Genomic DNA, 25,974 nt, shown 5'->3' with positions numbered 1-25,974 from the left:
CCTCTCCTCTCCTCTCCTCTCCTCTCCTCTCCTCCATCCCTCCTCTCCTCCATCCCTCCTCTCCTTTCCTCCATCCCCTCCTCTCCTCCATCCCCTCCTCCCGGCCCCCTCCGTCCCTTCCTCTCCCCCGGCCCAGCCCCTCCTCCTCCTCGCTTCGCTGTAAATCCGCCCCTGGCGCTGGGCAGGAGCTTTTCTCTCCCTTCTCACTCTCCCTCGGCACGTTTATTTAGCCGCGCTCAATTATCGTCTGGCTGTTATTTTTTAAGGGAAAAATCACCGCGGTTCTCTTGGATTTCCTCTTGCGGCGGAGGGGCGGGCGGGCGGGGGAGAGAGAGAGAGAGAGGAAAAAAAAAGAAAAAAAAAAAAAAAAAAAAAATCCCCAACCTACTCTGCTTTTATCACCTCCTTTTCGCCCCTCTCGGCAGAGGGGTGTGCGAGCAGCGTGGAGGGGCGGGCGCAGGGCGGGTTTGCAGCGGCTGGAGCATCCGTGCGCTCGGCAGCCGGTGCGGGAGCGGCGCTCCCCGCCGGGACAGCCGCACCATGGGCCGGCGGCGGCTCTGCTGGGCTCGGCGCTGCTGCCTCCTGTCTTTGTGCCTGGGCTGCCTGGCTCTGTGCGCTCAGGGGGCGGCCGGCAGGCAGCACCGACCGCCGCCGCTCCGGCCGCATCCCCGCGCTCCGCCCGCGCACCGGGAGGACGGCACCGGGAGCGCCGCCGGCCGGGTCCGCCGGCGAGGACAGCAGGATGCGCTTCGAGGGTAGGGACAAGGCTGGAACCCCCTTCCCCGCCGCCTGTGTGCCGCCCCGGAGCATCTCCGCGGGCAGAGCCCGTTCCGGTGGTCTCCGTGCGTCCCCCGGTGCCGCTCCCCGCCCGCCGCTCTGGGGCTGAGGACTCGCGGGTCGCTAAGCTGGCAGCTCGCCTGGGGAATCTGGCTTCCTAATTAGTGCGATTTAATTAAAGCCAGACCTTGCGGAGGGCTTGTCTTAACGAACTGACCTCATTTGGTCCTTTGGTCCAGCGTCTTCCGATACACTGAGATGCTTTGCCGCTCACTTTTTTGGTGGGTTTTTACCAAGAAGTGATGCAGTCTGTTTGGATTTCTTCTTCTGGTGTTTTGGGGACTTCTTGATATTTTGAGTTAATTTAGCTTGTCTTAACGAACTGACCTCATTTGGCTCCTTTGGTCCAGCGTCTTCCGATACACTGAGATGCTTTGCCGCTCACTTTTTTGGTGGGTTTCTACCAAGAAGTGATGCAGTCTGTTTGGATTTCTTCTTCTGGTGTTTTGGGGACTTCTTGATATTTTGAGTTAATTTATGTATACTTAAGAGCAGGCATCCCTTCTGTCTATTGTCAGATGACAGCAAGAAGCCCGTTTTTATGGCAGTGCTTCTCAGACTTTGAATGAAAGCAGAATCAAACTCCTCCCTTCCATATCCTCAGCTCCTCTTGCCTAATGTACCTCTCTTTACACTAACCAGTTGAACTAACCCAAAATGAAATGCCTTGGAGGAAGATTTCTTTCCTTCAGGGAGGATTTTTTTTTTTATAGACAGCTTTGCTATGCAGTCTTGTTTTATGCAGCTGGATTCTTCCCGTGCATGTATATAAAATATTAAATTCTCTTTAGAGTGCTTCCTACTTTCCCATACACATTTATTGATTTGTCTGTGTCGCAGGCCAAATGTCTGTGGTTCCAGATTCCGCTCCTACTGTTGCCCTGGGTGGAAAACACTTTCTGGAGGAAATCAGTGCATTGTTCGTAAGTGTCTGACCACTTCCACTGCTCAAGGGGTAAAAATAAAAGTCAATATTCTTCTATGAGTCACTGTTTATTCACCATGAGAAAAGCTATTTCAGTTCTGGTTTGTGTTATTTTTAGAAATAACAGAAAAAAGGGAAGGGAAAAGAAAAAAACAACCAAGATGGAGTTACATGTTCACATTCCTTGTAACTGAAGGGCTGCCCAATGAACTTGGAATGTTCATAAGAGACACATCTCCACCTGGCTTTTAAAGAAAAAACTTTGTCAAATCAAATACTGAACTGTAGCAACAGGGAAAAAAATGCCTAAAGGTCTTGAAGTTGTCTGAAACTTGAAATTACAATAAGATAGAAAGCTTCTTTACACCTGGGATGCTTACTCTTTTGTCTGTTATTTTTAGTTGTGTTCTGATGCCTGTCAGGCATGTAGACTGGCTCCTGGCTGGTTGTGGTAGGTACTGTGCTGGCAGATGTGATTTTTGACATCCATGGCATGGAAAAAAAAGAAAAAAAGCTCTGTGTGTGTGGGGAGTGTGCTCAGTACTCTGGTGGGATGATGTCTTTGGGAACATTTTCTTACCATGGAACAGAGAATGAAGTTTAACTTTCTCGCTGTTAGGTAACAGCTGATAGTAGAGAATGCTTCCTTCAGACCTTAAATTTTTAATGTGTTGCCATTTAATCTAGGCTGTCACTGTCTGGTTTGTTAATAAGTGTGCTCAACTTCAGAATTCAGGTTCAAGAACGTACTGCTCTTTATGTAAGCAGTGGAGGTGTTTGTAGTTCTCCGTGTGATAAACTGCAGGCATGCAGGATGAAACTGGGCAAGAGAAGAGTGATAAGACAAGGTCTGCCAAACTTTTGACCTTTGGTGGCTTTTTTTTTTTTTTTATGATTCCAAGGCTACCTCACCTGTTCACATCTATTGGTTTTACATGGTTAAACTTGACTAGCTAATACTGGGGATAACTGCCATTCATAACTGTAACATTTATTTTCACCTCAAACTGACCCAGAATTTCCCAGGATATGGTGCCAAATGGGTAATGGTGCCATTAAGAGGAAGATCCTTTTATTAATATCACTGTGGTATCCAAGGAGTTCCTCAAAACATTCTGTTCACATTTATCAACTCTTTCAATACTGGCTTACTTTACATTAAAGTAGAGATTTTAAGAAGAATTTAGGCTGCCTATTATGCTGTTGACTGTCAGGCTTTTAAGATTCAGCTGTGGGTCTGGCAAAAATGTGGTTAGGGGTTTTCAGCAATCCTTACAAGACACCCTTTAAATTGTGACTCAGTGCCTCTTAAAGGCCTTGGTCTCATATTCCCCACATCCAGAATAATCTTTGATTTATTTTTAATTTATGTGCACAAAGAACATATTTTAGCTCCTGCATGCTTACTTACAGCAATCCTAATTGCTTTAAGCAACTGAAACGAAAATTGCACTTCCTAATGTGTTTCTAGGGTGAGTCATTTTGGCAGACCAAATATTGTCTGTGACAGTTTTCTGTTTCTATTTTTGGTGAAGGTTTAAGTGTGCAATTTCCATGCTCACATTTAATGTCTGTGGAGATGACATTCCCTTTAGCTAGGGTTCTTCACCTAGAAAAAGCCTCCTGCACAGGAAGTTGGACAAGCTTATCAAACTTCCTATTGGAGATGTGCTGATTATAATGATGCATATTGCAACTGGTGATTTTAAAGTGGTATTTCATGAGGAGAAATCTATGAGCCACTGGTAGGTGAAAAAGAAACCATTCTGACTGACCTAACAGTGTTTCAAGCTGATGATGTGGTGGTGGTTGTTGGTCGTCTGTGGCACATTTATGATTAAAAGTGATGTTTTATCTAAAAATCAAAGGTGTGCTTGCTTTTGCTCTTTTGTTATACAGAGTAAACTGTTCTGATAAAAGCATATTTAGGATATGCCTTAAGGTCTAGGGCTTTCAGTTGGTAAAAAAATTACTCCTTAATGTATAATAAATTAATAAATGGACTAAATGTAAACCTTGCTTTATCAAGAGATTGACCTTGTGGTGTATAAAGATGGACTGAACAGGAATATAAAGAAACCAACCCTGTTTCTGGTGCTTGTCAAGTGCTCTAAATCCAAGTCCTGTTTCTCACTTCTGCTCGTGGAATAGTATTTTAAGTCAGTCCATGATATGTCTGTAATTCCAGCTAAACAGAAAAATCCCACAAACTCTTTGACCTGTCATACCTTGGGACATAACTGTAGCAGAATTTAATGATAAATGTAGATGATGCATTTTGCATCTTTTTGATGCCCAAAGCGTGGTGTGACATGTGATCTCCCCAAGGTATTTGTTCCATTGTAGTCCTTTAGTGGAGATGTGCTGCCAGATTATTTGGTTCTCACAAAATTCTAGGCCTATTTACAAAGAAACTGTGATTCCTGAGTTTTTTTTTTTGGTGTGTATGTTTGATTTTGAGGATTTTTTGCTATACAAGTCTGTTGTCTGTTCCATGATATATGTATTTTTGAAGACCACTATGTGTTGTGCTCTAGTGGCTCTTACTGCTTCAGGCTCTCTTTTGATTCATTCGCTACTTGAGGAGATTAATTTGATATATTAGTCTGGGTCTGCTTTAGACTAATTTTGACTTCTGGCTCTTTTTTTTGTGGTTCTGTCACTCCTTTCTTCATTGGAGCTGTGCTGGATGGTGAGTGAGAAGGGAAGGCAGGACTTTGGGTCATCAGGGGGATGGCACAAGGTCAGGCATGTGACACACATGTGGGGTAGATAGGCTTTCCTGGGGATTTTATGGTTAATACAATTTTTTTATAAAAGTGTGGAAGCTGTCTGAGTGCAGGAAACTATGTGTAGGGAAACACCACAAAACTGCTTTGGGCAAAGGGCGGGTTATCTTAGGAAAAGAAAAAAGAAAGAACCTAAAATGGCTTCAAAATCGTGATTATAAGAGTGAAGCCCATAGCATAAATTGGCATTGTTTATATTCCTTTTAATCTTGGGTTCTTGGTAACGTTTTCTCACAGGTCTTGTGGTCTAAAAGACGTATTTTTAATAATTTTATATTTCCTGTATGATTGGCTGGTATTTCTAATTGGGGAAAGGCTTGATTACCTGGTTTCAGTGGTCAGGTCAGTGTTTGAATATGCCTGATCTAATTCTGTTTGCCTCAAATTTGTCAAGAGACACTGATTATGCCAAAAATCAGTTAGCTTTATTTAACTTAAAATTACTTTTGCATGTGTAATAGCTGTCACAATGAAGTGAGTTTTTAAGCGTTGTTGTTTGTTTGTTTGTTTTCCTTGAAGTCTAAGCCTCAGGTTGCTGTTAATCCCTGTCACTCTCTGTGTTCTTCCTCAGCAATTTGCAGGAATAGCTGTGGTGATGGATTTTGTTCCCGTCCCAACATGTGCACTTGTGCCAATGGGCAGATATCACCCACGTGTGCAGCAAGACCTGGTAAAGACTTACTGTGTTTCATTAGAGGTTTCTTTGAGAGTCATTCTCTTCAAGTTCCAATGACAAAAATGCCAACTCCATTAAAAATAACTTCTCATTACTGCATATGAGAATGTAAATTGCGCTTAGGTAAAACACCTCAAGTTGTTGATCAAGTTTGTTATACAACACGTTTATTCTGTGTGACAAATTTTAATAAAATATCCTTAAAGAGAGAAGGGAGCTTACAAATGAATGTGTGTGGTATTTACGTTTTCACTGAGTCCATTTTGTTAAGAAATTAAGACTGTGCAGTTTCCAATGCAGTTGAAAGTTCCAAGTTGCAACAGAATCGTGGAAAACTTGAGAAAACCTCTCCACGAGTACACACTTAAACGTGTATCTTAGATGGTACAAAGCCCATCATTCAGACCCCATTTTAAAGGCTGTAAAAGGCTGTTCCTTTGTGGTGTTTTTGGCTGATTTTGGGTGTCTCTCTGCAGCCCAGCAGTGCAGCATCAGCTGCAGGAACGGCGGGACGTGCGTGGATGAGCAGTGCCAGTGCCAGAAGGGCTTCTCTGGTGCCCACTGTGAGCAGCGTAAGTCAAGGCCAGTTTGCTTGAAGTGCAGAGAAAACACCTGAAAGAAATGCTTGGTTTGGGGTGTGCTGCTCGTCTGGCAGTCATTTCCTGCGTGGATGCTTTTGTGCTCTCTAAAATTCAAGTTACAGATGGGATTCACCGAGGGGCTTTGGGAAACCCTTGGGGAGCAGCATCACTGTGCATCCCACTCTTCATGCAGGTGTTTCATTCTCTTTTCACAAGGTTTCCTCTACCTCACAACAGTGCTGCTACTGGGTTGAAGAATGTTTTTCTGTTTTCTGCTTAGTCTAAGGAAAAATGGATTAAATATGGTTCAAGCTATTTGGCTCCTTTTTGGGTTGACAGACAAACTAGAAAGTGAATTATTTACCTATAACAGCACAGTGTTTACAAGCTGTAGCAACTTAGCAAACAATAAAAGTCCCTAAAGGCTGCAGGGATGAAGAAAGATGCAAAGTGTATTCTGAGGCCAGCTGATTATTAATTAGGAGAGAAATTAACTGCATAAAGCAGTCTGAAAGAATTAGAGACAGAGGGCAGCTCTGCAAAAACCACATGGACTGAATATTGGGGAAGATATTTTTTTTTGTCACAGTAATTTTTATAAATTCTGGAAAACAGTCTTGTTCTTGCTTTAACTGGATAAAACTCAAATTTTAGCAAATAGTTTTAATCATGATCTGTCATCATAGCCTCAGTGAAATTTTGTATTAAGGTTGCTGGTCCTTTCCTACTATTGTTAAAATATTGGGTCAACACCTGAATGCTCTCAGACAAGGCAAATTTCCAGTGAACAAATAAAAAGATGATTGAATTTTCAATTCAGCTGTGACCCTGGGGCAATGCAGAAAATCTGAAAAAATTCTGGAGATTGGTTTCAGTGTATCATGTATTTAAAATTTCAATCAGGATTATGAATATGTGTATTTTAGACAGTCATAAAAATGTAAATATGTTTTTATTTCTATTTAGAAAAAATGAATAGTTTATAATGAGTTTAATTGTCTTGCTGAAGTGCCGTTGTCCATTAATTCAGTGATATAACACATGAAGCAAAATATCTTCATTTTATGTGTGCATTCTCAGGAAAAGGTAATGCTGTTTGGTGGGTCTTGGTAAGAAGTAAGGCTTTATCACATTTCCACAAAACAGTATATTTTATCCTCTCCACTATGATACAGGAGTCATGTGTACCTTTTTTCAGTTTGAAATAATTACCTTCTCTTGGTTTCTGAGGGTCTTTTGCCCTGGATACTCACATGTGTAACAAATACCACATCCTAACTGAGGAGACGTGTTTAGGATGGCAGCCTCATGACTTTGAGACCAAAAATTTAAAGTTTTAAAATTTTTGCGACTGTCCTATATCTGAAATATTTTGATTTGGAACATGTGCTAAATTTGGACAATTGTGAAGCAATGACCTGAAGCAATGAGTCGGAAAGTAGCTGAAATGAGTTAGTTAAGGCACTCTTTTAATGGTGTTTTTCAGCCTCTCTGAAAAACCGTCTTCCTTTTGAACTGAAAAAATTCAGTGGTCTGGCAGGAAGCTTTGTTCTTGATTCAGACTGGTAAAGAGTATGAGTGGGTGCTCTGAAGTCCCATAACAGTGAAATATCTTTCTCATCTAAATGTACTGTGGATTTATAAACCTTTCACCCCACCCAGCTTCCTCCCTCACCACAATTTTTTTTTTTTTTTTGTTGTGAACTTTTAAGAAACACATTTTTTTCAGGTAAAAAATGATGAGTTAAGCAGGTACTTCTTTACCTTTGCTTTTAAACACTACTCCTCCTTCCAGCAGCATCAGCTCAGGGATGATTATCTCCCTCTTGGACTTCTTTCTCTTCTCAAAAGATTTGTTGCTGTTATGACTAAGATGCCCAAAAAGTAGTTGAGGTTTGATAGATAGGTGACTTCAGTGAGGGATAATAAATTCTTACATAATCCTTATGAGTGGCTGGAGTGGTGGAGGTGGCAGTGGGGAGATCAGTTCCATCCTCAGGCCTAGGAAGACTTAGAGCAGTGGGAGAAAAATGAATATTTTTAAAATTATGCATATATTAACCTTGAAATGCCATTGCCATGACCTTATTAACCTTTTTTTCTGTTTGTTTTGGTGACTGAAGCTGTCTGTGAGAGTGGCTGTCAGAACGGAGGACGCTGTGTTGGACCCAATCGTTGTGCTTGTGTCTATGGCTTCACTGGCCCTCAGTGCCAAAGAGGTAAAAGAAATTTAAAGAAGGAGATTCTGAGTAGTTATATTCAAAAAAATTTCTGTGTGTACATGTCTTACACTGTGTACTTTCAGCAAACCACTTATTATTTGTTATTTTAGAAAACGTATTCTTTTTTTGTTGTTTTTAGCTTGGCAGACACATTAAAAATTGACATGTCCAAAACCTAATTGGTAGGAAATTCAGCTCCTTTAGGCTGTATATTTTGTTCATGTAATAGTTAAAAGATTAGATGTCTTTTCCTCTCTGCTACATGAAATTAACAATCCAGCAAAATTGCTGGTGGTGTTGGCGTTGGGTAAGTCCAGGTAATTGAAGGATTTATTTTCTATATAACACCTCTTTCATAAGAGGAACTTGGGAAGTAATTTGCTCTAGTTAGCTGGGAGGAAGTCAGAGAAGGACTGAAAAATAACCAGCTACCCTAATACATGGATCTGTTCCAAAACCCATTCTTATTCCAGTCTGCATCCCAGAGATGGCTTCCAAAGGGAGTCCTGTGCAATTCCCTTTTCAAATTCAGCAGTGAAATGCTCAGAGCTGTGAGCATAAATTTTGAGAAACCTCTTGCACCTTTTTTATGTTTTTAAATTTTTATTTTAGCATTTGTTAACTGTGAAATGGGAATAATTTCCCTGGAGGTAAAGGAACTAAACACCCAAATACTGGAAAAGCAGGAGTTTCTATTTGCTATTCCAGGCTGGTTTATATATCCACTTGGTATCACAAGCATGAGAGAAATGTAAAGGATCAGTTTATTTGTCTCTAGTTTGTTGTTTTCATTCTTAAAACCTGATTTACAGTTTTCTCTTTAGCCCATTTCCTGTAGTTGCTTCTTCTGAAGCAAGCACAGGGACTCAAATCATACATAGTTTGATTAGTAGAGAAATAAGTAATATTTTGTTAAAAATCTATTACTACTTAGAGCTGTTTTAAAGCCATTCAGAGACATGTCTGTGCACGATGTCTAAAATAAGAGACTACCAAATCTTTCTGCTTAGAATGGATTTTCAAGGGATTGGACAAGGGTAGGATAATTTGTAGTTTGAACCTTACTTCTGATGGATCTTAACATTGCAAATTCTGCAGTCTGGGCTGTGTGTCTAAGGTGGATTATACTTCTAGCTGAACTATAGCATGATAGAATTGCAATTTTCAATTTTTTTTTTTTTTATTTAGTTGATTACATTCAGAAATGCTTTTTATTTATTTTCAGACAACTTGGCAATCTTACTTTTTGTCCCAGATAAAAAAATAGAAAGGTCATTCTTAGTTAAGATTTGCTTCTGTTCTCTGGAATCATATTAATGCATATGACAGACTCCAGCTGTGATGATGGCTCAGAGCTTTTAGTAATGATATTCATACTTTAAATAGTTTGACCTTCAAAGCTTAAAAGATTCTACTACATGTGGGTGTTGCAACTTAACTTTTGTGATGATGAAATGTTTTAGGTTTGCTTTCTTATCATTCATTCTGAAATTTTTAGCTGCAGAATTCAAGCCCTGTACAGAAATTTAAACATCAGTGTTTTGGCATCCTTTTTTTCCCAGCTCTCCTTGAAAGTCCTATGTTTTCAATTTTGTGTAGAGTGCTCTTGTTCTGCAAGAGTTCATCTGCCCTTTGTGGATAATTGAAAATCTAGTTATTTCAATTAAAGGTTTACATTTTATTGCTTGAAATTGGAGGTAGTAAGCCAAATTTCCTTCTGTCACTGTCAATAAAATATAGCATATGTAATAACTACTTCATATATTTCATGTAATATGGTATGCTTTTACAGCTTTGATAGGGCTAGGTAAAATTTTGTCTAATCTTGATGTTGCTTCTCACATTTAAATAAAGAGGTTACTATTTTATTTTACCATTATTCAGTTAAAGAAAGATGACTCCTATAGTATATCTTGATAATAACTATAAAAAGTATCTAAGTGCTCATTTTGTTTATGCTTTAGATGAGGTGGAGCATATGAAAGTACTGTAAAAGATGCCTTAAATGCCTACTTAGTTCAACAGTAATTTATAATTTATGCTTTTAATGCAATGGTTTATGCTTTCCAATAAATAGCAGAATGCAGTGATTTCTTCATCTGTGGGTTGCCATAGCTGCCTGTAATATTTTACAGCAAGAAGTGTCTCAGTGGTTTAATTTTAAACTGAATTTAGCAGCAATTCATAACTCTGAGTAAAATTTTATAGCTTAAGGATATGTGAACTTCCCTTGCAAATCACCTCAAAGTTATGAGATGCTGTTTTGTAATTTTTATTTACATCACTGTGTTTTAAATGCACATTTTTTTATAGTTTGTAAATTAAGTTCTTTAAAATTAGGTATTTTCTTCCTAATACAGAACATGTGTAGGTTTCCTTCAGCTTGGCCTCCCAGCCTAAGCTGTATGATAAAATTGATAAAATGTGGTTGGTTTTTCAGCTATCTGGGCTCTGAGCAGACTAATTTCCGGGCTGGAGACAGGGGCTGAGCAGTAACTGATGACTGGCTTGATCAGAGTATTTAACTTGAGGCTTTCTGCTGGGTTAGAAAGAGAAAAACCTGTTTGGGAGTTCCTGCTTTTTCTGATATGTACACTGACCTCTTACATTTCCTGTCAAATCTGGTCTTTGGCTTGTAAGCACACAAGATCCAAGTTTTTTGTGTGGTGTTTTAAAGGGGAAAAAAAAAAAAAAAGGATGTAGAAATTTCTGCAGTTGAGTTTTCCCAGTGAAAAGAATGGAAAAAAGAAACAGCAATAAACATAAATAAGAGACCTCATTCTCAGTTGTGCATATAAGGACAATTTTTTTTCCCTAGCATGACCAATTCCTTTGGTTTCTCAACATTGTAAATGATAGTTGTGTCACTGCTTGTGGTCTATGTATTTTTTTTAAATAGATAATCTTGAGAGATATGAGGCTGAGGAAGACCAGGGATATTTTCTTCCTTTTTTGTCATCGGATAAAGGGAAGAAGAAGTGAGAAAGGAAAATCTTGTCACCGATGTAGCTTTGCCTTCATCCCATACAGACAGTGGAAGAACAGTTCTTGTTTACTTCGTATTAAATGCCTCATAATGGGAAGCAAAAATTCTAATTTGGAATGAGTAGAAATGTGTAGCTTGGGAAAAGCATCCTTTTGCAGAGGGAAGAGAATTTCAGATGAAGTTACCAAGTTTTGACAGGCAAGAAACAAGGAAAATTAAGGAAGTGCAGTATCTGAGTAGCAGCTCTCCAATAGCTAAAGGGGGCCTCAAACACATCTGGATTTTTTACAAGGGCAGGTAGGGTTTGGACAAGGGTGGTGGCTTTAAACTGCCACAGGGCAGGGCTGGGTGGGATATTAGGAATCAGGAATTGCTCCTGGGATTCCCAGAGCAGCTGTGGCTGCCCCTGGATCCCTGGAATGCCCAAGGCCAGGCTGGACACTGGGGCTGGAGCAGCTGGGACAGTGGGAGATGTCCCTGCCATGGCTGGGGTGGCACTGGGTGGAATTTAAGCTCCCTTCCAACCCAAACCATTCTGGGAGACTAAAATTTGGTGAATATAATATGAGATGAAGAGTTTTTCTTCAAGCTTGACCGTGGATAGCAAAACTATCAACAGCACAGGGAAACAAGTAGGATGAAGCAAAAAGCATCCTCAGTTGAAGTGTTGTTAGTGTGTAGTAACTGAGACAAAAGAGTAAAGAATAATACAGAACTGAAGTGGGCACACACTGAAGCAGCTGATGGACACAGGGGTTATAGAGATGTTTAGGGATAATACACGTGTTTAAAATTAATAGCAGTGTTTATATAATAGCAGTTTGCTGTTTTAACTTAAAAAAATTACTAGCACAGCAAACTGACACAGATTTGTATAGGAGTCAATACTTCTCAAGTACAATTTTATTTTAAAGAAGAAATACAAGATGTATTTAGTCTGTAGTGTTGCTGAAGATGCTCGTGTGTGCTTAAGTGACAGCAATCAGGTCTAAATGAGGCAACAGAAAATGTAATTCCTTAAAAAACTACTTCTGACAGGCATTTAGAAGACCTCTTAATTTTACACAGCTTTTCCTGTCTGTTGGTGCTAGCAGTACCATGAGGTGCTCAACAGCAAAAATGGTTTTTTGATCAGCAAGCTCATCTCTTTTTTTTTTAGTTTTTTGTTTTTTTTTTTTCTTTTCCCTTTATTAATTGCTGCTATCATCCTGTGCCAGAATAGAGGTTTTTTTATAGTCTTCCTTTTTTTTTTTTTTTTTTTTTTTAATGGTCTTTTCTTTCAGTGTACAGTAAGTGAAAGACTGATCTGCTAAACATCAGTTTAATTAATCTTCAGTCCAGTTTTAGCCTCTGGGAAGTGGAACATGTGGTCTTGGGTTATTTTCTGCAAGTTCATAAAGAAGTTGTGCAAGGCCTGTTGAGTGAGGAAAAAAGTAAAATATTTTACTGTAGCTTGCTAAAAACTAGATGGCTTAGTTCACAAGGGATGTTCATGGTCAGTGAGGGAAATACAAGTGTTAAGTCATTTACCTGAAGTCTAATTTAACTAAAATAAATTAAGTTCTGTTTAATAAAATGAGCTAAAACTAAGTCAGCAGTAGTTTAAAACTATAAAATGTGAATTTTCCTAAGATTTGCAACTTTCACCATTCTTGTCTACTTTTATCTCTTTTTTAGAAACCATTTCTGTCAGCCTTCTCAACACTTAGCTGAAGGCTGATTGCAAGCAAAATGCTGCAATGGTCATGCTTTTTATAACAAAAGAAGCTTCAATTTAGACTAAAAAAAGCATGCTTCTGTTCCTGTTGGAAATAGTAGAGATAATAATTGCAAATACCTGCAGCAGTAAGAGGCAAAGCTTTATCTGACAGGCAAGTACCTGATACAGGACAGTAGATCAGATTATCTGTGTTGGAAGAATCTTCTAGATACTTTGGTTGGGTTTTTTTTGGTTGGTTTGGTGGGATTTTTTTGTTTGTTTCTTTGGGTTTGTTTTTTTTTTTGGGGGGGGGTTGGGGTTTTTGGAGTTTTTTTATTTTTGGGGTTTTTTGTTTTTGTTTTTGTGGTTTTTTGTGGGTTTTTTGTGTTTTTTTTTTTTTTGTTTTGTTTTTTTGGGGTTTTTTTGAGGCTAGAGGTGTTTTCAGGTGTTAATAACATACACATTTAATTGCAGTCCCTGATCACCAAGCTCCTTTCCCTGGTGCAGGTTCTGGCCTGTAGACACTAGCCCACGTTATCCTTCTTTTAGTTTTTAATTAAATCCCAGTATTTGAATGACTCTTCATTTGGCACCAGCAAAAGAAAAAGGTAAAAAACCCTAAATGCAGGAATTTTGCTGCTTTTGAAGCTCTTGAAGTCTTCAAAACATCTCAGTTTGTTCAAGCATGGGACAGGCAGGTGCCAAAGTGTCACAGAAGTAGGGTTGCTGCACTTTGTGTTGGAATTAAAAGCAGAGGTTTTATGCCTTTAAGGTAGGTCTGCAAAAGTAAAATGAAAATGCAGATTTGAACGACCTCCTTCAATGGCTTGAGAATTATTTAAACCAATAAAACAGGGAATGTTCCCCTGGTTTAAATAATTTAAAAGGGAAGCTCTGTAGCTGTGGTGCCCTAAACTGTGAAAAGAAATTAAGAACTACCAGAATTGTTACACTTTATACTTACGGCCAGTATATATATTTTCTTCATATATGTGTTTTTTAAAATCTGCACTCCAAAAGTCGTTTTTTTCCTCTTACCTACAAGAGGAACGAGTCTAGGAGTGAGCATAAAATACTTTGTTTTTAATGTGTTAGGTAGGACTTAAGACTAGCTTATGTTCTCCATCTAAAGATTGTTCAGTGAAAAGTGAAACAAGGGTCTGATAATATTGAGCAGTGAAGCAAAATCATGAGTGGGTGAGAAAAGCTGCAGAGGAGAGGGAAGGTGATGCCTTTAAAAAATTCTCTCTGGTTTTATCTTTTCCCTTCCTCAGTGAAAATTTTGCTCTTTGTCATATGCAATAAAATGTCACCTGCTTTTTTTTTTAATTACTTGGAGAGAGAGAAAATACAAGACCTGAGCAAGGCCATGATGGCTTTGTTAGAGTTTCAGAAGAAAAGATTATTTCTTCTGAAAACTGAAAAAAAATTATTAACTTTATTAAGCTATTTAATTTTTGAGTTATCCAGGAAAAAATAAATCTTGATCTCTTTTCAGGATATTTAGGAAAGTTAGAGATCAGAAGAAGTTGAGACATTTGCCCACAGGAAGTGTCTTTAACAAAGAAAGTGCAAAAATCTCTGAAATACTCATGTAAATACGAAAACATCTTGTCAAATTCAGCAAGTGCTAATGTTATATATTGCTAATATAGGCGTTCTAATCTCCCTTACACTGAATTGAATGTTAAGGCTTAAAAATCTGTAAATTGGATCTGCTTTAAATTTTCAACCATGTCAGTCTCCAAAAGCATGAATCATGCAGTATCTTAAAAGCTGTAGTTGCTATAATAAAATATGTATGGAAAAAAGTAATCCAGGTATTATCAGGAGTGGTTTACTGAAGAGAGTCAAGATCGTGTTGCATCCAAGGTTGCAAAATCACGGAGTGCCAAAAATAAATTAGTTTATTCCACCTCAGACTAATGTCCTGCTGTATGAGAAACAGGATTAAATTATTTCTGTATTGAGAGGATGTATAAATTATCTTCCTTCCTATATTTTGGTTGTGAAAAGATACTCAGATTTATAATATCTCCCTGAAAATCTTGTATAAGCCCAAGAGGTAAATTTCTGAAGCCCTTTGGTTTTGCTGAACACACCCAAAAAATCTGAAGAAAAGAAATTGTATTTCTGCCTCTACAGAGGCAGGACTCTAGTAAATAGTAGCAGGCTGGGTTTTTAGCTTATTATGAACTCAAATTATCACAGCAGTCTAGACAGTCATCTGAAGAAATGTTTTTTGCAGTTTAAATAGACATATATATTTAATTTTTTTATTAAGGGTAATGTGCAAAACAGTTGTTTTTCCTACTTAGGTTAATAATTAAGGAGATTGTTTTCAGCTCCAGTGTCTGTAGTTTTATTAGGGTTTCTGGTCTCCTGAGAATGCCTTTTGCCTTTTTCCATGCCTTTGTAATTTACACATGGGTTGGTTATGAAATATTTTCCCTCTTTTTTCAGCAATACTCTTAAAAGGGTGTCCTGTCTTAAAACTGTAAGTCTCCCTCTTCACTGATTCTGGGATTCTGTTCCTTTGAGGTTGAACTGAGTAGCACTGACTTCATGGAGCAGGGAGGCAAAAGCCTGTGGACAGTGTAATTCAACTTTCCATCTTATGGTCAAGAAAAATAGAGTATTTTTGCATGCACAGAGTAAGATTCTGCCTTCCTAATTCCTGGGAGCTTAATGTGCATCTACCTGGCTCTCCAGTGTCCAGGTTGTGATGAGTAAGATATTTTTGAAGGAGAAACATGAGAGGAAGGAGCAGCAGGCAGCATGGAAAAGTTCCTTCACTGCTTTATGTACTGTAAAGCAAAGATATACAAACATTATATTAGGGTAGTTGGTATAAATTGCTGAATCTTGCAAAAAGCCAATAAAGATTATTTTGCTTTTTTTTGTCTCGTATTTGCCCGGGGTGATTTAGGCTGTGACTTCTTGCAGTGCTAAAGATCAGTATTTCATTGTGTGTCACATTGCGTGCTAAGTGTTGGAATTTCATCAGTCCCAGCTCATGCCATGGAAGCATAAGGAAATATATACATTTACAAGGAGCTCCAACCAAACCAAAATTCAGGAATACTTCTCTCCCAGCTTTTATTTTTGTGCTTGAAATTTTCTGTCAGTCAGGGTATGATACTTCAGTACACATGGAAACGTTTTGTTTCAATAAGTTTTTAAGGAAATACTTGAATTCTGAAAGGTGCTGAATTCCATAAATGACAAAAGTGGAGTATTTCCCTGTTTCTTTATTTCTGTGGTTTCTCTGTGTGTGTGTGTGTGTGTGTACTTTTCAAAATGTTTTGTGTCCTGAAGTATTAGAAGCATTTTCTTCAATGTTCGATTAAACAAAACTGCCTTTTATTTCAGAAACAGTGTTGTTTATCTGCTACTTTGCCATCTCCCCCCCGCCATGTGCTTAGGTGTGCATAATGAATTGCTTTTTAATTAATAATAGTATTAACAATGCAGTTACTGCTACACTAAGATTTTATCTGCTTAAAACTGTCATAATACCATTTATATAAAAATGTCTGTGTGAACAATGGAGTCGTTGCTTTTGGACAAGAGCTGCTGCTGTTCCAGCCAGAGGAAAACTAGAATATACTTAGAATGGACATGACAGAAATACTGGTGGATCCTGGAATTTTCCTAAAATTTTGCCCAAAATTTTCCTAAAAGATTCCTGCATTGAACCTGTGGCTTTTCCTTTTTTCATTTACAGCTGCCCTCCACTTCTATTTCAGCTGGCAAGTGTGGGTTGTTGAGTTACCCACTCAGTTACAGGAGTTTGTGTGATGGGAAGTTTTGCATCACAGGAGCTGGTCAGAAAAGGTCCCATGGGAACATTAGAACAGCAATAAAATTTTTCAACCTGAAAATGAAAGCTGTCAGCTGTATAAAAACGTCCAAACCATTGATGTTCAAAACCATTTTCCACCAAGCTGCTCTTCTCCTCTATTACACATGAAAATAAACTTTATAGACCACTTGAGGTAATGACTAAAGAACCTGCTGGGGATGTGTCCCAGCTTTGAGTTAGCAACAATTTTAAATGTTTGAAAGACTTTTGTGATCATAATGTTAACAATAAACATGACGTTATGAGATACTTAACTAAGGACTTACACACAAGTTTTTCAGAAAAAGTCAAGGAAAGGAGGCTTTGATTTTACTATTCAGGTTTATAAGAACCCCTCAGTACTGCCCACAGATTATTTTTTCCAAGAAAATTAATAGCACTGCCAACTCCCTTTCATATTCCAGGAGACTCCTTGTTCATTTCCAGCCAGCAGTCTTTTTTACCATAACTTTTTGGATGTCACCTTTGAAAAAAATCCTTTTGATTTATATCAAGTACAATTCATCTACCTTTTTGTTACCTTTGAAATGTCACTTATTGTGTACTCTGTGTTGGCAGCTAAGCATTTACTGTGAAAAAGCCCTCCAAATATCCATATAAAGTTGATCAAAACATTGAAGAAAGATAAATTTTAGATCATATTTAATAAACATATGTACTTTAAAAATGTTTTAAAATGTTTAAATAGCTTTTTGCATTACTGTGACTTATGATCTGCAGATGTTGGAGTTGAGCAAGAATAATAATATTTATATATGCATAAATTTGAGATTTGTGGTCTGAACCCAAAGACATTTATGAGTATTGCCAACCCTTTCATACTCACATGAAAAGTTTGTCAAGGAAAGCCCTGATCTCCCTTTCTTTGGAAGGTCTGGGCAGTGCTGTCATTTATCCAGGATCAGTGGGAGAGCTGGGCATGCCTTGCTCTTCCAGCCCTGATGGTCCCATGGTAGGAATCCATGGAATACCATGGAATTTCCCCTTGCAGGAAGATGAAGCTTGGCTACGCTTTCGTTTATCAAAACATGAAGAATTCATGCTGCTAAGGAGAAAATTCAGAGCATTCCATTGAAAAATCTCTTCAGTAATCAACAAGCAGGTTCTGCAACAAGCAGCCAAAAACAATTTCAGATGTCTGGAGACCTCTGAGTGTTAGCAGAGATTGTGAGGAGCTTTGCCACCTATCAGAGTTGGAATAAAGACAGTTGTTTCTCCATCTTGTCTCCTGTTGGAGTAGCTTTTAGCAAGGTGAATTTAACCTCAGGTCTTTGCCAGGACAGACTTAATGTCTCCACTCTGGAGGTTCCCTGACATAGTCTGCAGCCTCTTGGGCTTTCACTTACTGTGCTGATTTCTCTTTTAGAAGAGAGTGAAGTTCCTGGTAATGCTGGCAGCATTTACTTCTTTCCAGCATTCAGCTCCAATGCATTAGATTGTTAATTTGATAATGCTGCTGTATGAAATGGATTTTTGAGATGCTAATATTAATAATGGTAATCTGTTTGCTGTACTTGAGTCTGCAAGTGAGGTGATAGAAGTTGAACTTATTTTCTCATCTACTTCTTAATATTTCGTAAATCTTCCTTGGGGGAGTGAGATTCTCTAAAAAGTCCAATGAAAGGCAAATTTGCTTTGTGAGGAAGTGGAATTCATTAATAGGGTATTAGGTCTTGTTCTTTAATTGACAGGAGCTGTGAGGGCCTTTCTCAGACACCTTCCTTTACTCACTCCTGATGTGATTTGTGATGAACGTGCTTAATATTTTCAGTATTTGTTTTTAGTAATAGAAATACCAATCTTCTAAGTAGCTTCTGGTTAAAAATGCTCGTTTCCAGATGCATTGCTTCCTTATTTACTAATGGTTCTGTGGGGTTGCTTTAAAATAAAAAGAATGGAAGACACTTCACTGTTGCCTCCTTCTAAATCTTTCTGGTGCTCACGGATACAAAATGCAGTGTTTGTGACTCTGCTTTTCCCTTCTACAGGCTGGGTGCAGGAGACTGGTATTTGCACCCCTGTTGGATTTTTCACAGGAACAGCATTTTGGTATTGAGAGCTTTCATTTAAAATTTCAATCTGTGCTTTTCCATGAAAAGAAACTCAAATTTTAACATTCTTCTGGATGGCTTGCAATGGACATTCCAACATGTATAGTTACCCTTTTACTTTTCTTCATGCCTCACTTTTTGATGTTACCTGGGAAGAGGTGAAATTTTTAAGGGCAGGAGTTGTGACAAAATTCAGTTAGAAATTGGATCGTTACATGTGTACCGAAATATTTTAATTTTTTTATCCCGAGTGACGGTAGGTGGTATTTGGGATGTTAAACACTGTGTTTCAGGTTTTTATCTAGTGGATGTTAGACACAGAAGACATGTGGCAGGCAGAATATTTCATATCTGTTTACAGCAGGGTTTTTTACACCTTCATCTGAATCATTTGTTTGGCCAGAGGAACAGGAAAAAAACTAAAATAGACAGGTACTGAATCAGGACTAGAAATCTCAACATTGCAGCTCCTTGTCTCAGGCTCCTGTGAACTAGATTTTTTTCATTACAGGTAGAATTAGAATTTTGAAAAGAAATAATGGAAAAAAATCCCAAGAACTATAATAGTTGGATAGTCCCATTCGAAAATACAAAATATATGCTTTTTTGACAAAAGAGAAATGTTGCAGCATAGTTAAATATTGAAGTTCATGGTGTGATTTTTTTTCTTGATGCCAGGAAAAAAATATTCCTCATTAAATTTAATGATAATAACAATTTGAGTTATTGACGAAGGTTGTCTTTTTCAAGTCAGTGTGGATATTGAATATAATTTTCTGAAGTTAAAAACCAAAACTGTGTAACGCATGTGCTGAAGATCATCTCATTTCAGCAAAGCTGTTACCCTTTCTAGAATAACAAATGATTTATAACTTATGTTCAACATATGCTCTTTCTGGCAAAATTATTCCATCAGCAGTGCTGGCAGAGGAAGAAATGAAGAACCACCTAAGAACAAGACAAGTAAACCCATATGGGAAAAAGGACTGATCCATAAGTGGGAGTTTTTAAGGTCTGATCAACCATTATAATAATATAATCTGACTGGCTGTGTGAAACAAATCCACAGCTTCATTTGAAGCTACAAAGTGGCTTCAAAATAGCATCTATTTTTATTGCATTTGTTTCCCACATGTAAAATTTACTGTGTGACTTCAGATCTTTGTGTAAACAGCTGAACTTCACCATTAACCTAAACGTGCTTGCCTTCACTTTGCATTTTAAAATCTTATATTTTCCTCATAGTATAGAAGAGCAGCCACTAATCAGCCTCTTTACCTTTGGCCTTCATGCTGGATAAACTAAACAAGTAAAGATTTTTAAAATGGGTGCACTTTTTAAGAATAATATAATAAGCTAGCGTAATATTTTAAAATGCTAATATTATAAAATGTATTTCTGAATAGAAACCACGCTGTAGGCTTATGCTGATAAGTGTTGCTTGGTTACAGAATCTGACCATTAGATTTATGTATTTTCTGTTTATTAAGGCATGGGTAGGCACCTGTGCAAAGGTGCACACTCTGAGTGTGTAGAGCAAGGACAGGATTTTCTTTTTATCGTGTATTTATTTTGCTAGAAGTGCCATTTTTGTGGCTTGATGGTCACAGGGGAAGCTCAGAGGGTAACTCTGAAGACTGTTTTGTAATGACAATCAAGAAATACTAAAGTTGGCATGCCTTGCTGAGTATTTAAGATCTTCTAATCTTCTTTTATCATCAGGCATTCCTGTGCTTGTGCACTTTATTGACTTTTAAAAAAGTGAAAAGCCCAGCTGAAATTTACTACCAGCATGTATAAATAACTGCAAAAGTCTTTCCTAGACTGATTCCTGAGTGACACTTACCAAAGAGAGGGAGCAGAACATTTATTTATGTTTGAACTTCCATTTTAAGACCCCAGGAAGCTCAGTATAACATCTCACTGGGAAGACCATTTTTTTGCTTTCCAAAGATGTTGAAGCCCTTACTTTTTCAGGGTGAAAGTATCAAGTTATAGAAAGCAAGAATTTTCCATTTACATCTTGTTGTGGGACCAGCTGCACCTGAATTAAAGTGTGTGGAAGACATTGTGCTCTCCACATATCAGTGTTGGAGCCTGCTTTTGACAGGGAAAAAGAAAAAAGATGATGCTACAGCAGCTTGATCAGCCTTCACTCCACTGTTGTGCCTTCTTTCATGTGACTGAGTCTGAATAAAAGCTTTCCTTATTTTTTTCACCCCTCTCTCTTTTTAATCGTTCCCATAAGGATGTGAAATCTGGCTTAGAGCAACAAGGTGTTTTTTATTTAGTCCTAGAGAATGTCAATTAATTGTTGACCCCAGTTTGCGTTGACTCATAATGTAAAAAAATTTCTCTTTATACAGGTTCAGTGTTAATGAACTAACTCTTCACAGAAATTCTACCAGAAGCATATTTTCATGTAGTTTTCTGTGCTTTATTCAGTGTACTGCATACAGCTTGGATTGGCTGTGTTGTCTCATGGTTTTCTTCTGAAAATAAGTGGTGGTTTGCCAATCAGTCCTCTGTAGGTAGCACTATTTTGGAACAGGCATTCCAGCTGGAATGATGATTCTGTGACTCTTTTGGCATGCATCTTGGTCAATGTGGAGGGAAAAACTGTGTGGCTGCTGTGGTCTGCATCTCCCTCCTATAAATCACCACGAAGTAGCTTAGAAGCAAGAAAATCAGTTTCCAGTCCTTGTTTGCTTAATCTCTTCTTCTGTTTGCTTGCTTGTTTGTTTGTAAAATTCTTTTGCTTACTGTGGGTTTTACTGGATGCGTTGTCAATGCTCGGGAGCAATTTTGCGTCCAGCTGCCTTTCATTTGGTTGTGTCTTTTTGAAAGAAACAAAACTGAAATGAAAAAGAAGTAATTAGCTTCCATGTGGAAGGTGTCATGTGGTTTCTGTAAGCAGTGATGCAGCTTAAATTTCAATTGAATTTTTTAAATATAGGTATCTACTGGACTAAAGAACAATTAATTCTACAGCTGCTAGTGCGGCGCCTTGTGTAACACAGCGATTTTTCCTTTCCTTTTTTCCCCCCCAGATTACAGGACAGGCCCGTGCTTCACCCAGGTGAGCAAGCAGATGTGCCAGGGCCAGCTGACGGGGATTGTGTGCACCAAGTCCCTGTGCTGTGCCACCGTGGGGCGAGCCTGGGGCCACCCCTGCGAGATGTGCCCTGCCCAGCCCCAGCCCTGCCGCCGCGGCTTCATCCCCAACATCCGCACCGGCGCCTGCCAAGGTGAGCCCCGCCTGGAATTCTCCATGGATTCACCCGAAAACCTCGCAGTGCCCTTGAAATGTGGCTGTTTCCCCTGGTGTGGTCTGTGTGTTGGGGTAAAATCCGGGCGTGCTTCGCTGCCTGCAGGTTTTTTGCTGCTGGACCCAAAGAGCAAAGCTTAAGCGCCTGGAAAAAGTCATTATTAATCAATACTGAGGAAAAGTATTTGATGATGTTTTTCCTCCTGTGTCGGAGCTAGGAGTTTGTGTTTTGCCATTTGTCTTGAAGTGATTAATGTGTTTTAGGCACTCTTTTCACAACAGTGTCAGGACCAGAAACACTGCACCACAGAAGGGGTGCATGTTGCAATCTCCAGGTCAAGATCCATTGTATAACTTGGCCACATACAAAATGTCCTTGAAACTGCTCTGCCAAGCTGACCCTGGCATAGCTCCTGGGGCTTCGTTTGAATTATGTGAGAGATCAGTGGTGCTCTTTATCACCCATGTCCACAATAGCTGTGTTTTGTTTTTCTGGCAATATATTCCCTGTGGCAAATAGCTACCCGTTTAACCATGTTGCTAAATTCCACTGGGGAGCATAGAAACAATGTGGTAGTCGACTTTGTGTGATGGGTAAACAAAGGAAGTCTGAACAGCTGCAATTTTTGCTGCATTTTTGACATATAATTGCTAAATAGGGAGCTTGGATTGCATTTATGTCAGCTGGGCTTAGCACACAACTTTACAAGGTGATGGCAGGGCATAGATGAGAAATGCTTGGCCTTTCTCTGGAGAAAAGGGAGGGACAGAATTTCTTTATTTCACAGAATCTTTGCCTTCCAGCAGTTGAGACATTTCCTTTCGAGCTCTGAGTGCTGGCAACTCCTCCTCACCTGAGCTCTGTGGTGTGAGAAGGTTGGCAGCACCGTGTCTGCTTTGTTATGAATTACCATCCCACCTGGATGCAGGAAGGGGCTGGATGTGGCACTTTGTGCCTTTCCAAACTCCACATTTGCAGTGCAGAGTCTGTTGAAATAAGATCACAGAATCCCAGGATGGCTGGGGTTGGAAGGGACCTCTGGGCATCGTCCAGTCCAGCCAGGACAGGGTCACCCAGAGCAGGTGACACAGGAGTGTGGCCAGGTGGGGTTGAAATGCCTCCAGACCTCCCTGGGCAGCCTGTTCTGGTGCTCTGCCATCCTCAAGAGAAACGACAGAGCAAACCAAGTGTTTTCTCTGAGGGTTTTAGAGGCAGACAGATGTATCTGTTGTGCTTTTCAGTGCTTTTCTTTCTGTTGAGGACACAAACCCCTTTGTTGTTCACGAAAAGAACCTTTGTCATACATCAGGGAGAGCAGGCTCGCTCAGTCCACACTTCAGATGTTTTTAAAACAACTCAAAATCAGTGGAATTTGCAAGCCTTGCTGTTGGAAAATGAGTAATGATTTCAGTATGTGTTAGAGATCCAAATTTGACAAGATGTAACTCCCAAGCAAGAAGTTGCTCCTACTCTGCAAAGGGTTTGCATGATTCCATCTTAAATGGGTTTTTTTAACTCTTTGAGTGTTAATTATGTTTTCTGGATAATGTTCTTGCATAGAACATTGCAGTAGTACTGTTGACTTCATTATTACCCTAAACAAGTTTAAAAATTTCTAAGAAAAGTAAAACCAATCAAAATTCAAATTGTTTGGTTGTGACTCCTTTTTTTTTTTTCTTTTTTTCTTTTTTTTTTTTTCTTTTCTTTTTCCCTGGAAGTTTCTATTCAGTCATGTCGTAAAAAGGTATTTAACTGTTCAGACATCCCTCTCCAAGAATTCAGGCAGGAGGAACTTCAGTGTTCTGCTTGAGTGAGCTTTATTGCCACTGCTGCATGGCCTTGGGAGAAGCATAATGGGAGAAATCCTGTGTTGGATGTTCTCTCAGTTCCTCCCTGCATTCCTCAACAGCTCCATTTCCCACCTACACCCTTTTCCTGCAGGCAGTTAATTTTTTTGCTCTGAGGAGGGAAGAGTGGTCACAGCCGAGTAGATTTTGAAAATAGGAAGGTTCTTCTTCCTTTCTCTGTTGCTGACATGGTTATGTGCAATTACAGGAGATAAAATCAGAGAAAATATCAGTGTAGGAATACAGTGTCTAAATGTCAAAGGCACTGAGGTGAACTGGACAAGAGAGAGGAGGCAGGTGAAGGTTCAACTTCCTAATGAAGATTTCTGATTTCTTTTTGTAGTCTTGTGCTTGGTATTAATGTGTCTGAGTTCCTGAAAATATTGGCAGTGTTGTTTAGGATCACCTCCTGCTATTGTGAAAATAATTACTAAAACAGGGAACAATTGTATGGTATTATTTCTGTTGTGTGCAGTATTTCTGCTTTCTAGGATGCAGATGAAGAAACAACAGTTTTCCATTATATTCATGAGCAAGTCACCTTTTATTTCCCACATGACAGATCAATCACAAGGAGACTCCCCATACGTATTCCAAGCAGAATTAAAGAGAGATTTTAAAATTTGGATAATTGTTGTCACTCCTATAATAAATAAAAAACCCCAAAATTTATGTTAACATCTGAGTAGATTTATTTTTCCTGAACTTTTTTGATTTATCAGTTTTTTTGAGAAACAGCCCACAGATCAGAAAGGGAAGGTGCATGTTTAAAGTTAGCTGTGCAAATCCCACAGCCATTTTGCAGAGAAAACTCTGCAAAAGTGCAAAAAATATTAGACTATGAAGACATGGAAACATTCTGCTTCATCTGTAACATATTGAACTTTTATATGTAGAACTGTATCTGCAAAGATATTAATCAAATTTGCTGTTTATGGTAAAAACTTTCTTGTGTTAATGTGGTTGAGATTTAAAAATGTAAGTGGATAATTAATAATGCTGGAACTTATGTGTGGTTTAGCCTAACTGTCAAAGATACTAAAAAAAAAGCTTCATTTCAATTTGCTTGTATTTTAAGAAAGAAAAATTCTTATATCCTAAAGCATTGAGGAAGCAATTGATAAAATACACCCTTTTAATAAAATACTTCTGTTCTTCTTGACTTTTCTCAGTCCCAAAACACCAATAATGTCTTAAAACAAACTTAGATTTTCAGCAAAAGGTGATACTGACAAAAAAAAGTATCAGTTTTCTAGCATGTATATATGTTTATCTTAGGATTAAAGTTGAATCTGCTTGCTTTCTTAACAATTAAATATGATGTAAGTACATTTAAATATGTCAGTATGATGGATCGCATAATTTGGATTGGGTCTTTAGGCTTCAGCATCTATTTGCTGTCTTGAAATAACTGGAATAAATTGATGGAATTGATAGAGATTAAAATTCAGTTCACCTCAGGCCTCCAGTGACATTTTCCTGTTTCTGGGAGGTGTTCATAGCTTGCTGCTGCTGCCATTAATTCACTATTCCTTGACATCTTCAACTTCTAAAACTGTGTCAGACACACAGTGGATTTTTAACAACTGTTCTGCTGACACAGGAAACTTAATTTAGGTGTTAATAAGTGACAAAAGGCACAGGCACACTGTGTGTGATAAAAGCATTTTGAGGCCCCAGGGTCAGAAGACAAACACCACATATTTTACTCAGCAGGGAGCTGTGCATCAATAAGTGCTGGAACCATCTTCTCTCTAGATGTTGCTAAGCCATGTCAAGGTTTTCAGAATAATTGGGGTTGGAAGGAATCTCTGGAGAGTACCCAGTCCAGCCCCCCACTCCTTAAAGTGCTTGAAACATTAAATGTTTGATTTCCAAGTGAACAGGCAGCAAGCACTGGTTATTTAGGGGGGAAATAAATAGAGAAAAGACAAAAAAAAAAAAAAAAAAAAAAAAAAAAATTCTATGCCTTTGATAAAGTCCTCAATCCATTTGCAGTCTAATTGTTGCATTTTGGACATGGCAGTATGCTGGCTAAATCAACATGGACTCAGGAGCTAAATGCAAATTTCTCAGCAAATGTACTAAAACCCAAGTCCAGTGGTTACCAAAAAAAAAAAAAAAATCCCCAAATCTCCAAAAAGTGCTTGCCTTCTCCCTAAACTATGAGAAATTATACTTGCCTAAATGAAAAAATGGGTGACTGGGCAAGGCAAATACCATAGGT

The 25,974-nt window shown here is 38.7% G+C and overlaps 1 protein-coding gene across 1 annotated transcript in view; it reads left to right on the top strand.

Annotated features, from left to right (window-relative positions):
- Nucleotides 1–540: 540 nt before the first annotated feature.
- FBN2 (fibrillin 2) overlaps nucleotides 541–25,974 on the top strand; it is a 113,774-nt gene continuing 88,340 nt past the window's right edge. The window contains exons 1-6 of the mRNA XM_021551872.3: nucleotides 541–755; nucleotides 1,678–1,760; nucleotides 5,123–5,221; nucleotides 5,704–5,799; nucleotides 7,932–8,027; nucleotides 21,682–21,879. Of these exons, the coding sequence (XP_021407547.3) occupies nucleotides 541–755; nucleotides 1,678–1,760; nucleotides 5,123–5,221; nucleotides 5,704–5,799; nucleotides 7,932–8,027; nucleotides 21,682–21,879 (787 nt within the window). The remainder of the gene's footprint in view (nucleotides 756–1,677; nucleotides 1,761–5,122; nucleotides 5,222–5,703; nucleotides 5,800–7,931; nucleotides 8,028–21,681; nucleotides 21,880–25,974) is intronic.

This window comes from Lonchura striata, chromosome Z (assembly GCF_046129695.1).
Source record: "Lonchura striata isolate bLonStr1 chromosome Z, bLonStr1.mat, whole genome shotgun sequence".
Taxonomy (NCBI): Eukaryota; Metazoa; Chordata; class Aves; order Passeriformes; family Estrildidae; genus Lonchura; species Lonchura striata.
The sequence above is the reverse complement of the archived record's forward strand: the minus strand, read 5'-3'. Positions and strand labels throughout refer to the sequence as shown.